Source organism: Physeter macrocephalus, chromosome 16 (genome assembly GCF_002837175.3).
Source record: "Physeter macrocephalus isolate SW-GA chromosome 16, ASM283717v5, whole genome shotgun sequence".
Taxonomy (NCBI): domain Eukaryota; kingdom Metazoa; phylum Chordata; class Mammalia; order Artiodactyla; family Physeteridae; genus Physeter; species Physeter macrocephalus.
In genome coordinates, this window is record NC_041229.1 from 72,012,459 (window position 1) to 72,028,240 (window position 15,782).

Consider the following 15,782-nt stretch of genomic DNA (forward strand, 5'->3'; position numbering starts at 1 on the left):
GAGGAAGAGATGGGTGATGAGGGCTAAAGGCAAGGAGGCCAGAGAGGAGGCTGTGGCCATCCACCGGGTAAGAAAAGATGAGGGGTTTAGGAAGGTAATGTTTTAAACACAGCCGGAATCTGGCCACTTCTCACCAGCCCATCACCTCACACTGGCACTCCTGCAAGGGCTTCCTACCTGCCCTCTCTGCTGCTTCTGTTGTATTCTCTACACAAAACCTGAGGGATCCTGTTAAAACCTGGCACTAAGTTAACATGGCACTGCTCTGCTCAGAATCCTCCAATGGCTTCTCCTCTGACTCAGATAAACAACAGCTGGCTTCCTCCTGGACCTCAGGTCCTGTCAAGTTCCACCTTGCTGACGTCACCATAGCTACACTCACTTCCTTCCTGTTCTTCAAACAGTACTGGCCTCAGGGCCTTTGCATTTGCTGTTCCTGCAGTCGGAATGCTCTTGCCCTGATATCCACAGGTTCACTCCCTCATGTTGTCACGTATTTGTTCAAATGTCACCTTACCTGAGAGGCCTTCCCTGACAACTCTATATGAAGTAGCAATCTACGCCCGACCCCATCTCTGTCTCCTCACTTGCTTTATTTTTCTTTATATTTTTAAGTGCTTATTTACTATCTCTCTCCTGACCAGAACACAAGCTCTTTGAAAGCAGGACTCTTTGTTTGCTGCTATTTCTCAGCACCTGAAACTGTACTATCAGTTCATTAGTACTAATACCTGTTGTTTGAATGAATGAACACACAAATGAATGAATGGCTACCAAGAGCACAGAGCTGTCTAGTTCTCTCCCAGAGGCTAAAAGAGAGTCCACAGATGTGGGGAGGAGATGCCACGGGCAGGCTGATTTCTGCTCACCATCAGGAAGAACGCCGTAAGGACTGGAAGGCCACCCTGGAGAGTGGCAGGTGGCCTGCGCCAGAGATCCTGAGCCCCCAGCTGGCAAGGGCATTCCTAACAGTTGGCAGATTCTGGGATGAGACAGAGCAAATGTTCTTCTGAGCCTGGCGAATTTGTGCGGCGGTGTGGTGGGTACGGATGTGTATGAGGGAGAGAGAAGGAAGGTGTAGGCAGAAGAGCAGAAGAGGGGCCCACACACCCAGGTCCTCAGGCTGGCTCCCTCGGACCTGAGAGAGGAGCGGCCCGGGTTCAGAGGATAAAAAAAAAAACGGGTTGAATTGATGGGTTTGCCCTCAGAGGTCTCGTTCTGAGGCTGCAAGGCTGGGACTGATCTAGAACTTCTTGTAGCTTAAAAGGTTGTTCAGTTTTCTCAGTAGTTCTCTATCCCTTTACATAAGAGGAAACTGAGGCCCAGAAGTGGGGCAGCATCTCACCAAAGGTCCCCCCCTACACACCTTCCCACTGCTATCTCCCCCTTTGTATCACTGAGGTTTGATGGTTACAACAGCCCAGTGAGGAAGGATCTGGAAGGGAAAGAAAGCTGAGTCTGAGACAGGTTCAGAAACAGCCAAGCTGGGAGAGGCGGAGGCCAGCCCTCCCCACTCCCACCGCAGGAGGAGGAGGCACTGAGGCTGCTGTGGCTGCGCGGCCGCGGTCACCTGCGGAGAGAGCGTGCCGCCGCACGTTGGCTCCACTGGGTGACTATTCTTAGATCTAGGGAGCTAGGGATGATGGATTTAGAACTTACGAGGTGGAAACGTGTTGGCCTGTTTTATAAACAACTGAACTCCTCCCCACAGACTGTCTTTCTGAATTCTGTGTTCTCTGTCAGAACTGCTAGCTTTCTGGGCTTCTTGGCTGCACTGGGAGAAGGAACAGAAAAGGCAACTCAGCCTCTCGAGGGCCTACTATGACCATGTATTGTGCTAAGGGCTCTGCGTGACCCATCTCATTTAACAGAGAAGCCCTGGGAAGGAGGTATTTTGATCACACTCTATTCATGAAAAAACAGACTCTGGGAGAGGTCCCAGAGGAGGAGCATGACCTGGGATGTGGCTCCAGGGTGAGGCTGTGAACAAGCAGCCCCGAGGTGGAATCTGGTGCTGCCAGCAGGGGTCTGGCTCTGGCGATGGAGCAGTAAGGGCACAGTATGGCGCCTGTGGAGTTTAATCCCTTTAAGTGTTTTGCACATGGTTCTCCTATCCTCTTACACTTCTTAACTCGGGTGATATATCATCCCTCTGTATAACCTGGTGGCCTGTCTCCATGGCCAGTCAGTGCCCCCTCCTCTTGGTAGGTTCCAAGTTGTCATCATCCCTCTAGAGGTACGTTGCCCAAACTGGCCAAGGGCTCTATCTAGATGCACACCTGGTCCCAGAGGCTGCCTGTATCAGTTTAGCCTGAAGCCACGTTAGCCGTGTTGGAGTCCAAGTCCGCTGATTCTCCCCATAGCCCACGTCCAGCACTAAACTGTTTCTGCAGGAGCTGCTGTACTACATTTCCTTGCAGCCTGGCCTGGGTGCTGGTGTTTGGACCTGACCGGAAATTTCAAGATGTCTGCAACAAATATCTCTGAGGGGCACCAGCAGAGGGGCAGGGGCACAATGCAGCTCTGGGGCCTGGAGCAGCCGGCCTGCTGCCGTTCCTGGAGCCTGGTCACAGCAGAGCCTCTCGACACTGTTCTCCCCACACCTGTTTGGGAACAACCCGTGTGCAAGAGAGGAGGCTGAGAGCTAAAGCAGTAATGGGGGTGGGTGTAAGAAGGTCTGTTCTGGAACCCAGCAGCAGGTCCAGAAGAAACCACATGCAGATTAGGAGGTTAGAGCACTAGAGTCCACTGAGAAGCCACTGGATGACACAAACCTGAGAAGGAATTCTTCCTATGCTTTCCAATCACTTCATAAATAACTTCTGAGTGTATGCTCTGGGTTGGGTGCTGTGCCCAGTTCAGCCCAATCCACTTGCTACACAGATCCTACACAGTACAAATGCTAGGTTAGGAGGTGGCCACCCATCTCACCGTGATAGTGCAGGGAGACGAGTGCCCTGGAAAAGGTACACCCAGAAAGGCAGCGGCTGATTCTTCAAAAGGACCAAACCCCCTTGGGAATACAGTCTGTCTCTTATCTTTTTTTTTTTCCAGACAGTCAACTTTTATTGAACTTCATGCCATTAAAAAAATTATAGTACAAAATAGGCAAAAAACAAACAAAAAACAAAAAAAAGGGCTTCCCTGGTGGCGCAGTGGTTGAGAGTCCGCCTGCCGATGCAGGGGACACGGGTTCGTGCCCCGATCCGGGAAGATCCCACATGCCGCGAAGCGGCTGGGCCTGTGAGCCATGGGCGCTAAGCCTGTGCGTCCGGAGCCTGTACTCCGCAACGGAAGAGGACACAACAGTGAGAGGCCCGTGTACCACAAAAAAAAAAAAAAAAAAAAAAAAAAGGAAACAACTAAGGGATTAATACTTTCAATTTATATTAATACATTTTTTTCTTTTAAAAAATGTTACTTTTTAGAGCAGTTTTAGGTTCGCAGAAAAATTAAGCAGAAAGTACAGAAAGTTCCCTGCCCCCACTCATTCACAGCCTCCCCGCTATCAACATCTCCTACTTGAGCAGTACATTTGTAACAATCAGTGAACCTACAGTGACACATCATTATGACCCAAAGCCCATGGTGTACGTTAGGGGTTACTCTTGGTTTTGTACATTCTATGGGTTTGAACAAATGTATAAAGACATGTTATCTACCATAGTTTAATTGCCCTAAAATTCTTCTGTACTCCACCTATTTATCTCTGGTTTTACGTACCAGAGATGAATGAATAAGTGAGTGGATGAACAGTTACAGAGTGCCCGTAAGGTTCAAGCACGGCTCTAGTGGGAGGGGTATAGCAGAGACCAAGGCCCAAGGCTCCTGTCCTCAAGGGGCTTACGTTCTAACGAGGGACCAACAAGCAAGCAGACATACAAATCATCAGCATGTGGCTAGCCGATAAGAGTTATGAAGAAACCAAAACAGAGTGATATGATTAGAAGGACAGGTGGTAGGACGTCCTTTACGGTAAGGTGGCCTCTGAACTGTGACCTGAAAGATGAGGAGAAGCCAGCCATACAATCACCTGGAGGAAGGGCTTTCCAGGCAGAGGAAACGACAAACAGAAAGGCCCGAAGTGGGAAGTTTTGCCAGTTCTAGGAACAGGCAGGAGGCCAGTGGGGTCTGGGGCCAAGAGCCAGGGGAGAGGCAGGCCTCCGTGTGAAGGGAAGGCAGGGCCTTGGGAAGGCTGGGGAGAGGCCAGGAGTGTTTTGTGGGGAGGCTGAGGAGCCACTGGAGGGTTTTAAGCTGTGGGTGATCAGGTCTGACTTACATTTGAAAAGGCCACTTGGTGAAGAACAAAATAGAGGGAGATGGTTCAGGAGGCCTCTGCACTGCAAAGGACCAGGCCGGGCAGGACTGGGTGGTGCTTGGAGTGGGCTGGTAGCAGTGGGGACAGAGAAACAACTGGATTTACAATCTATTTTGGAAGTAGGGCGTGTAGGACCTGCTGATGGAATTTCACAGGGAGTGAGTGAAAGAAGGGTTCAAGATGGATTCCCTGAGTGATGGGTGGAGAGTCAGGCTGTTTATCAAGGTGAGGAAGCCTGTGGGGAGGGGTCGGTGTGGGGAGAAAATCAAGAGTTCTGTGTTGGACATTTTAAGAGGGAAGTACTCATTAGAGATGAATGAATGACCTGAGTGAGAAGCGGGAAACCGTGGAAATAACAAATGCCAGGAGCTACCAGGTGAGCCGTGGGCAGCTCAGTGCGCTTATGATTCGATGGGGTCAATATATGGTGCCTTTATCATTCTGAATTCCAGTTTTTTTTTTTTTTTTTTTTTTTTTTTTTGTGGTACGCGGGCCTCTCACTGCTGTGGCCTCTCCCGTTGCGGAGCACAGGCTCCGGATGCGCAGGCTCAGCGGCCATGGCTCACGGGCCTAGCTGCTCCGTGGCATGTGGGATCGTCCTGGACCGGGGCACGAACCTGTGTCCCCTGCATCGGCAGGCGGACTCTCAACCACTGAGCCACCAGGGAAGCCCTGAATTCCAGTTTCTTGAATGAAGTGCATGACTAGGACGAATGCATACTACATGGGCTAATATATAAATTTCTTTCGTGAATGTCCCTACTTCATAAAAAACACATAACATTTGAAACAAAATTAGCACTTTGGATAATTATAACCCACTGGCCCGAGTTCTCCCACTGGTCCTGTGGGAAGCAGCATTCTTCTCTCAGGCTGGTGAGCGGCCAGGCTGCTGGGCTGGGATACACAGGCGCAGGGCTCCTCCCCTGGGCCGGGGTGTCAGCGGGAGAAGCGGCACTCCCAGAGGATGGAGTGCAGGCACCGGGAATGCTGCAGCCCTGCCACCAGACTCTCTTTGGGATGCCTTCTAACTCCGAGGAGTGTAAGGCCACCCAGACATGGGGGCCTGGAGGTAGCCAGCTCCGAGAGACCCTTTAGCCCTGGCCTGAAAGAAACAACTGCAGCTGGGGAGGCCTGGCAAGTGTCGCTGGGCTCCTTGCCTGTGTGACTGTTCACGTCCCCAGCAGGGGCTACTCAGCCTCCTGTGGGCTCGGTCCCAGGTGACAGACTCCCCTCCCAGACAAGGGGGCTGGAGGCTCTAAGGCTGAAGCCAGGCGTGTGTCCCCAGGGTGCAAATCCTCCAGTGGCACCCTAGCCCAGAAGGAAATCCAAAGCTTGGCTCTCGGTCTCTAAGGTTCCACGCCATCTGGTCCCCAGCTCCCTCCCTCCACTGCTGCCACTCTCATCCTCACTCACTCCTCTCCAGCCACAGCGGCCTCCTTGCTGTTCCTCCAACTGGCCAGGCACGCTTCCAGCGTTAGCTTTCACACTGGCCGTTCACTGTGCCTGGAATGCTCCTCCCTAGATATCCACACGGTTCTTTCTCTCCCTCCTTTCATTTGGATCTTAGTTCAAATGTCACCTTCTCAGAGGGCCTTCCCTGACCACTCAACCCCATCCTTCTACCCTCACACTGCTTTATTTTCCTTCCTAGCATGTCACACCCCATCATATACCTATTTGTCTGTCTCCCCACTAGAGTGGGCAACTCCAAGAGAGCAAAAATCTCATTTTGTTCAACTGTCGCATCCCCGGCACTTAGAACAGTTAGAGGAACATAAAAGGTGCTCAATGAACAGCTGTTCTAGAAATGAATGGATGTCACTTGCCCCGGGAGGAGCTCATTTCCTTGAGGCGAAGCCAAGTCAGAGAGCTGGGTAGCCCGTCCACAGGGGCCACCAATCCAAAGGACCTGCAGTGGGTGAGTTTGGAGGGGCAGTCGGGACAGCCCATGTCGGAGGCACCTGCGGTTTGAAGGGCACCGGAACCCTAACGGTGGGGGAAGGGAGACATTACAGCTAAAGACTGGACAGACTCCACCTCCAGCTCTAGGGCCAACTATGTCCTTGCACAGTCCATTTCAGCTCTTCGCATGAGCACCAGCACCTACTAACTGCCTGTAGGCTGACCCTCCCCTTCCTGAGACAAGGAGGAGCCAGCTGGGCAGTATTTATCCCAAGGCCTCACTCACTAGCCAGAGAATTTGAAAGCAACTGTTGCTCAGTAGCTATGGAGCCTGACAGACTTGGACCTGATCTTGCCTCTGTCACGAGAGGTGTGTGCCTGAACTTTGGTTTCTTCATCTGTAAATAAGGACGATCCTATGTCCTTTACTTTTTCTTTTTTTGAATGAATAGGTAACGTGCATCACACGATACCTGCCCGTCACATGATACACGCCCAGACGGCCCTTGCTCCCGTCCACATCTCCCCATCCGCTGCTGGGACGGCCCCATGCCTCTTGCCCAGAATCCATTCCTAGCCCTCCTTGGTCTGCTCTATCTTGCTGCCAGCTGTTGGTAAATTGGGGAGAATCCCCAGTACAGGGGCACAGGACAAAAGCATGCAATCCATCCCTCTTCTTTCCTCCCATCCCCCAGACCCCTTGCGTGGAACGAGTAGATGAGATTCACACAAGTTCTAGCTGAGGGTTCAGATGAGTGTTTGTCTGAGGTGTCCTGACAGGCACAACCCATGAAGCATTGCTATGGAAACTGTTCTGTTATTCTCTGCTATGTGATTTGTTTTCTGGCTCAGCTGCAGTTGTGGTACAGGGGGAAGGGCAGCAGATGAGGTACTGAGGATTACTCTCTGCTTCTCTGTGGGTCTTACCTTCCTCAACTCCAAGAAGTAGGCCACTGTTTCTCAACCATGGCCTGATGACCATCTGTACTTGTTAACAGTCAGAGTCCCGGAACCCACCTCAGGCCAACCGTCAGAATCTCCCAGGGAGACTGTGATACACACCAGCGTTTGAGAACCACTGGTGTAGGAGTTCGATTAGCTAAATTGTTTTCAATTTACCCAGTAGGTAAAATGGATAACACTGGTTGGAGCAGGGGTGAGGGGCTCAGAGCCCCATCAACTCTACCTCCCACTACCCCCAACTGGCTCCATGGAATTCTAGGGCTTCCCAGAGCACAGTTTGAAAACCAGCGGACCAGATGATTTCTAGTGCCTTCCCATACATTCATTCATTCATTCACTCACCAATATTAGGTGCCTTCTGCTATCTTTATGCCAAGTAGTAGTTTGAAGTATATAGGTCTTCCACTTACTAGATGTGTAATCTTGAGCAAATTACTTAATCTCCCTGGGGCTCAAATTGTTCATTTGCATTGGGAAAATAATACTTGTTTTCCCTACCTCACAGGATTCTTATAATGATCAAATAATCAAATGAGAACATCTATGAAGAAGTGGTTTGTTACCTGGGAGAGACTCTACAGATGGCAACCACTAGCATTAGCAGTACATCTACCTACCTGAAGTCTGTAGAACTAAATGAAGTCCTTAGAGGTCTCTATGGATTGTTACTCTCCTACCCTCTGTAGCTAAACTTCCAGAAAATGTTACAGGGTGTAGGGGACCACTGGTCTAAAAGCCTCCATTGAAAAAACAGCAACCTGCCTACAGGATGATTCTGAGATTTACTAATATCACTCAGTTTGTTATCTTCTAAATAGAACTTTTCTGTATTACCCAAATTTTCTTCAATGAAATTACTTTTATAATAAACAATTTAAAAAACTAACACTATAGAAAATAGTCTGATATACACAGTTCTTTCAAAAAAACTCTTTTAAAAAAATCTGATGCTTTAAAATGAATTCAAATGAGGCACTCAGAGTAAGGGCAAATACCAGGCCGGGCAGGGCTGCAGCGTGGCCCTTTCAGAGGAGCATGGGGCGGCTCTGCCAACAACTCAGCACATGGTCTTGGGTGACTCACCACCTCTCGAAGGGCCTCCGTTTCCACACCTATGAACCGAAGGCAGCAGCTTTACTGATCTCCAAGGACCCTTCCAGCTCTGATGCTTAGTGTTCTAGGACAATGGCATGTACTTTCTGATATACCCAGGCTGTCATTCACAGCACATCTGGACCTGCTGGGGCTGCAGCCCTGCTGAGCTCGAGGTGGCTCAGGGATACCTCACTGGCTGAAAACAACGTCTCTCTACCCAGTCACTAAATTGGAATCTCAGACTTTCCAAAGCACTCTTAGCCCCACTACAAAGCTAAAGCAGGAAGTTCAGGGAGTGAGCACGTTGAGGAGACAGGTGGCTCACATAAGAGCTGCACCCCTTAAGGTGATGGGGCCGTGACCAAAATCAAGGCATCTGAGCCCAAGCCCAGTGTGCCTCACCTTACTGGGATCATCTCCCAGGAAGAACTACAGACCCAGCAAGACTTCATCCGGTGGGAAGACCACCAGAGTTAGGGTCAGAAGATGGGACCATGCCCCTCCTCCAGCCCCTCCTGCCGCGTGCTTTCGGACCAGCCACTCCCTGCTACCGATCCTCGGGGTCTCCATCCACAACCTGGGATATTACACCTGACAAACCCAGTGCTACGGTGAGACGCGTGTGAGTGTGAATGGAAACTTATATATTATAAAGCTATACATTAGTTACCAGTAATACCATATATTGTGCCCAAAGATCAAGAGGAAGTGACTCCACCTGTCCTTTAAGAAACCCACAGCTCTGGGGAGTATAAGCCCTGGGCCACAGGGCTGGTGGGTATGGGACCTGAACAGCAAGTCACTTTACTGTGCGGCTGAGCTACACAGGACAGACCCTCGGCTTGGCCTGGTTCCAGTCCGATGGAGACCAAACATCACCGAAGCTGAAAACATTCAACAGGAGCATACAGCCCATCAAAGTGAACAGTTCTTTATCTTGAGCATTCATGCATTCATCCAGTTAACAAACATCCTTCTAGTATCAATTCCAGAGAGAGTAGTATTTGGGTGCCTCAGCTGTGCAAGGAAGTAAGAGGAGGAATGAGCAAAGATGAATAAGATAGTCCACATTTTTAAGGAATTCCAAGTCTCTTAATTACCAACATTTCCTGAGTTCATACTATATACCAAGAACTCTGCTGTACTACTTCCATGGTCTCATTTCACACCCATAATACCCCAACAGGGTAGGAACGTTCAAGATTCCTATTTCACCCCTAAAGAAGCTGAGGCTCAGGCTCACTGGAAAACTAAGTGATGCAGCCAGGACTCGAACCAAGGTCAGCCTGTCTCAGATCCTAAGCTCTAACCCCTATGTTCCACGGCCTCCGTATTGCTGGGGACCTTAGGCAGACACCTTCCTCTCTGGGTTTCAGCTCCCTCTATGGAATGTAGAGGGTCAATGATTCTAGTGGGCGTACTGCAAACAACTACGAACCAAGACAGAAAGCAAGAAATGTCCACCTGACGTGAAGTGTGAGGTGTGGAGATCAGTTCCCGTACCTCAGGAGAGGAAGCCACAGGACATAATCTGGGTAGAATGAGGCCAAAGGTAGGACTTTTGCCAAATAGGGTTCAAACCAGCAGGTTTCAGAGAGGCACAGCTGACACCTGCCCACCTCCACCAACGTCCATTCTCCCACCAAACTGAACTGCCCATGCCATCTCCACACTCCAGCTACCTCCCCAGTGAGGCCTTTGTCACACTGTCCCCTTACGTTCCCCCATCTCCCCTTATTTTTCTCCTCCAGAACCCCTCCAGGGGTTCTCTTCTGATCCTGAAGCTCTCCCCAGGAGACTATAACAGACATTCAAATTCTATTTCATCAGGAAGCCCTCACATCAATGGAACAGCATTTTCCTGGTCTTTGGCACATGGCTCCCTGTCTTCCCAATTTGCTCCGTCTCTAATGGAGAAAGAGCAGTGGACCTTCTCCACCTGAATCTTTCACAGCAGCAGATGCCAGTAAGGTTGCCTGGAGAGTCTGGAAATGCCATGTTGCCATGGTAACAGCAGACCAAGGTTTGGGATGCTTTATCCCCAATGAGCTGCCCTGGCAGTGCCACGCCAGGTTGCTGGTGGAATCTTCCTTGAGGAACAACAATAACAACAAAACCCCATTAATGGACCGAAAACTGCTCCGCTGGTGCTGAGGATCAGCTCCTGCAAACACACTTGTGGGCCTCTCCCCCAGCCCCTTGGCTGAGAAGGGGGCCAGGCTCTGGCTCTCTGCACTGTGCCTCGCTCAAGGGGTAATACGGTTTTAACTGGCTCAGCCAACAAAGCAGGCCCTCCCCAACTCCAGCCCCCAAATTACCACTTCTCTTGTTTGATGTCACCAACCAGGGATCTGCTGGCATGGACCCTGGCAATTAGCACAGCATCTACATTTGTTGGAGAATTAAGAGCCACTGATTAGCCTAATTCCACACCATTTACAGGCAGCAAGTGTCAGCCTGAGATTGGCTTTTCCAAATGGTGGCCCAGAGGGAGGCATGATCATGGCTTGAGTTTGAAATGGAGGCAAGGGCCTGGTGGGCCAGACTGTGACCCAGGAGGGGAGGCAGGACTCACCTCTGGGCCTGAGGACATGTCAGCCACTGCTTCCCCTAGACCTGCTCGCCTAAGGGACCTGAAGCCCAGCATAAGGTGTTTCCAAATTGAGGTCATGTCTATTTCCAAGTCAATCCTGACTGGAAAGGGAGCTCATTTCCCTTTAACAGCATCCCTGCTGACTCCCACTGGGAATGCCCAGCCATAGGACTAGTGAGCCCTAAACTAGGGGCTTCTGGGGCTAGAGGCCTGAGTCAAACTCTAGCTGGCTGGGCAGAACCCTGACATCCTGCCTAGACTCTCCTGCCATCCCACCACCTGAACCTTTATCTGACCCTTTCATCTATCCCCCAAGTTGCTCTCTGGCTGGACACTTGGAATTTGAATGCCTGATAATTACCTTATGATTCCTCTGTCAGACCCCTGGCGCGCCTGTTGGAGGACCCCAAATGGGCCCTCCAGGATACTGACATTCCCAGGATCATACGGGCCCCTACACCTTGGATGGCTGATCTCTATCCCCACCTAGCGGGAGCTAACTCTGCAGCTGATATGGTTCCCCTGGGTTTCTACCTTCTCCTGCCAGTTTGCTTGTACACAGAATAAAGGGATCCTGAGCACACGGAACTAGCTAACTGAATATGTGCCCACAGACCCCATGGAACTTCCAGAACCTCTAAGGAAATATACAGGCATAGAGGCCTGGCTGGACAGGCCTTGGCGACTGAGCTTGCCTCATGCAAACTCTAGCCTGCTTGAAAACAGGGGCTGAACCAGGTCTTTCCAGCCATTCATAAAACATTTCTTGAGTTTTATTTGGTAGATGCCATCAGGGGTATAGGATGAACCGTTCGTGGCATATCTGCCATCAAGTCTAGGGGATCTGCAGACCTCCTAGCAGAAAAAGAAAGTTAGGGGAGAGAGGAAGAAGGGCATTCCAAGTAGGGAGCACAGTGGGAACAAAGGCCTAGCAGAGGAGGTAGGTGGAGCTTGTAGAGTTAATGATGCTAGTTCAGTTTGGAAGAAGTGTAAAAAGTAGTAGAAGGAAGTAAGTTTGGAATGATAGGTAGGGTGTGCATCATTGCCAGTGGCTCAGGAAATATAATCCTCAAGATGCCTGACTAAAGACTTGGACTTTATTCAGGAGCCACACAGAAGCCACTAAAGCTTCTGGGCAAGAAAGCAGCAGAATCAGAGCTGTGCTTCAGAAGCAAAATCTGGATAATAATGATCATCACTGTCATTGTCGTCCTGATAGATAACATTTATGGAGCCCTTACGCTGTGCCAGGCACTTTTCTGAACGCTTCAGACTGACGGTGGAGGAGGGACTAGGGAGACCTGTTTGGAGACAGGAGGGTGCAGAAGAGGGATGGCTGGAGAGAAACAAGGAGGCAGGATCTGTGAAGCTGTGGTTAGGGGCGGGTGCTGAGAGGATCAGACAGCCTTAGCCAGAAGACTGGGAGGATGGAGGTCACCTCTAGGTCTAGGGTGTGTGATTCCTTGAGTCATGTGTCCTGGTAGATGGAGTCTAGAATCTAACCCAAAGACACAGTTGAAATATTCCTCTTGTCACCCTGAGTTCAGAAAAACATTTGGAGAGGAACAGATCATGAACGAAGGGCAGCTTTCCCAGGAAAGCTGGGGACCACACTCTGCCCTGGTCCTGCTGACTGAGACCTGCTGATAGGAGTGAGAAGGAAAAGACCTGGAGAGGGGTGGCCTCTCCTGGCTTTGACCCCCTGTCGTCCTGGTGGAGGTCCTTCTGCCACGATATACATCAGACTGGGAAATCCAGGTAGGGGGGGAGCCCTGGTTTCCGCCTGCCTCATTTGCTTCTCTGTCCTGCAGGTACCACCAGTGCCCCAAGCTCCTGGGGACGAGGGTCCTCAGGTGGAAGGCAAGAGCCGCCTGCTCAGAGATTTCTCTAGTGAGCAGGGCCTCCCGCCTTGCTCTCCAGTCTGCCTGTGTTCATACACCACCCTCCCTTATCTCTCCTGGGCCAGGCCAAATCCTAGCCTAGCCTTCAAGGCTCAGCTCAGGTCCTCCTTCCTCTAGAAAGTCTACAACAATCACTCCTTCACTGAGCACTTAGAATGGAAGTTTCAGAGCTGGAAGGGAATGTAGCGATCATTGGCCCAACCCTCCCAACTGTGCAGAAGAGGAAACTTGGGTCTGGAGAGGGAGGAACTTGCCCAAGAGAAGAGCTACGACTAGATTCCCTGGACAGCCTCCTGTGACCTTCACAGCTCTGGTTTGGTTCACCCATCCACGTCACAGATTGTGAGATTGTCTGTGGGGACAATGACCTCTGTATCTCTGCATACTTCTCAGTGCTTAGCACAGAGCCCCGGATTGCAGGGAGCTTGGGAAATAGAATCCTCAGTAGCCAAAGACTCCTGAAGGCATCAGGTCCAAAGGAAAAGCAAGACACAGGTGAAGAAGGGAAAAAACCCTCCTTCCAGCAATTCTCCACTGTTCTGGGATGCAAGCCAAGCCCAGCCACTGGACTGGGGGTGGGAATAGAGAGGATGCATTCAAAGGGACTTTTACATCCGAAAGAGATTTCTGCATCCAGTGCCAGTGTTCTAGCCCAGAGCTTCCTGGGAAAGCAGCTTCCAGAGGCTGGCAGAAGGGTTCATGCTGAGGTCAGCCTCCAGCCTGGGGCATCGGTGATGGTGGTAGCAGCAGCTGAGGGAAGATTTTTCCTTTAAAGCCGAGTCTTCAGACTTTTAGAGCAAAAAGAACCCTTCAAGATCACCCAATCCAATACCTGAATTTTTCGAATAGGGAAACTGAGGTCTTGGTAAGGAAAGGGATTTGATCAGGTCATACAATTCATTAGGGTCACAGTCAAAGTCCAGGTCTCTTGATCCCAACCCAGGACTCTCTGCGGGGCACCTTTTCTCAGCTGGGTCCTATACAGGTGTAGAAGGAGAGCACCTGATGGAGTTAATGGCCACCAGTAAGTTATATGTTGTTTTTTAAAATGTCAAAACTCAATTACTGAATTACTGACAGACTGGTGATGTGGAGTTTAAAGAAACGTATTGGGGTTGATTAAGCCTCCAGGTGAAAAAGCCACTTGCTTGAGATTACAGAGCTAGGAAAAAGTGGAACCAAAACTCAAGCACAGATGTATCTGGTCCCAAAGTCCCTCCTTTTCCCACTGGCTGACGCTGCCACACATGCTGTCTCTGTGCTCAGAACTGAGGAGGAAAGACAGGACAGACGGACAGGTCTGAGGAAGGATTCCATTAGACGGACACTTCCTGGGTGAGCCCCTCTTTGTCCCAGGCCCTGTGCTGGGCACTGGGGACACAGAGAAGAAACGAGATCTAGGAGTGCAGAGACTAGGAGGTGACTTCCAGGGAGATTCTAAACAAGCAGCGACCAAGACTGAAAGAGAAACAAACCCGGCCCTTTAAATTCTGAAGTCAGAATGAGGCTGATGAACAGGATGGTGTGACAGCATGCTGGCGGGTCCTGCCTGAAGATGCATGTGTCCTCAGCCACAGTCATTGTCATCCTTTGCAGTGCCCAGCACGGTGCCTGGCACATAAAGGCACTCAAGGCAGAGTTGCTGAGTCGATGTGTGGAAAAAGGAGGCTCCTCCCTGACAGGGAGTCACGAAGCAGCTCCAGGCCTTGCAGAGGGAGGGTCTGTGCTCCCTCCATTCGTAGAAGGGGCAGGAGGCAGCTGGCAGGTCCAGAAATGCTGACACAGAGAGGGACAGAGCTTTCAGCCGCAACCGATTTCTCCATGGCAACAAGCTGACAGAAAACTGCACAGGAGACTGAGAAACCAGTTTTAAAATAAAGACACGAAACACCCTCAGTCTAACATCACACATGCAAAGCAATAGCTCCTGCCTCTCAGCCCCTTAGGAGGGGCAGGCATAATCACTAGAAAAGGTAGCTCCTTCCGACATGCCATCCCCTGCCAAGGGCCCCATGTGTCTCCCCTCCTACTGTAAACCTTCCCAGAGCTGCCAGGCAGAATCTCTCTCACTTTGCAGTACATGGTTCAGGGCATTGCACCAAATCTGACAAGCAAGGGAGGAGGCTCCACCAGGGTCACAGCTGGCCAGGTCCTGCAGCAAACAGGCCATGGCAGCCGGCGTCCTGTGACACCAGAGCAGTGGTGGCTGCAGCCTGGGCGGGGCGTAGGGTGTAGGAGGAAGAGCAGGGCAGAGACCCCTTTCCTCCTCTGTCTCCTGATGGTCAAATCCTGCTTCATCCTTCAGGGCTCAGCTGTATTTGCCTTCTTCTCCCAGGATGACTTAATCACACACACCTTCCACTGTAAATCCAAAGCCCTCTGTTTACATTTCAAATATAACACTTTTCATTATACTTCTGCTTACAGAAGCAGACAGACAATCTGCTCTGCATTACACTTCTAGTTACTTATTCTGCCCCCCAGGAGAGAACCTGGTCCATGATAAAGCCTCAATAAATGTTTTCCAAACTGAATTAACAGCATGAGAAAACATTTTAATTTGAGTAGCTAGAGATCAGCCCTCCTTCAGTTTGTGGGAGTCCGCTCAGACTACCATTTCCCTCTGAAGCCTTGGTGCTTTGGGGGCATGAAGGCAGTGTCACCCCCTCTCCTGTGCTGCTGTCCTTCCTGCTGGGCGCCCCCCACTAGCTTTCTGCCAACTCCACTGTGTTCCTTCCCTTACAGTTTCATAGACATTACCATATTCAAAAGGGGACCCCAGAACAAGTTGGACTAAGGATCCTGGGTTCATTGCTAGCTTTATGACCTCCTGTCTGTGTGAACTTAGGCAAGTCATTTAACCTCTCTGAACCTTGTCTGCAAAATGGGAACAATCCATTTCCATACCTATGTCCTGCCTACCTTATGAGGCTGGTGTGAGGAACAGAGATTATGAATCGTGAAGATGCTCTGAAAGCCGTAAAGTGGTCTCTGTGCAAAGGTAAGG

The 15,782-nt window shown here is 50.5% G+C and overlaps 1 protein-coding gene across 22 annotated transcripts in view; it reads right to left on the reverse strand.

The window, feature by feature from the left end:
- The window catches only part of SERGEF (secretion regulating guanine nucleotide exchange factor), a 307,372-nt gene that overhangs the window by 89,629 nt on the left and 201,961 nt on the right, over positions 1-15,782 (reverse strand). The window contains exon 11 of one of the 22 annotated variants that reach the window (XM_028501276.1): positions 15,106-15,136. The exons of the other annotated variants lie outside the window; for them this stretch is intronic. Within the exon in view, the coding sequence (XP_028357077.1) occupies positions 15,117-15,136 (20 nt within the window). The 3' untranslated portion in view covers positions 15,106-15,116. Of the gene's footprint in view, positions 1-15,105; positions 15,137-15,782 lie in introns of those variants that run through there. 22 annotated transcript variants of the gene reach the window in all.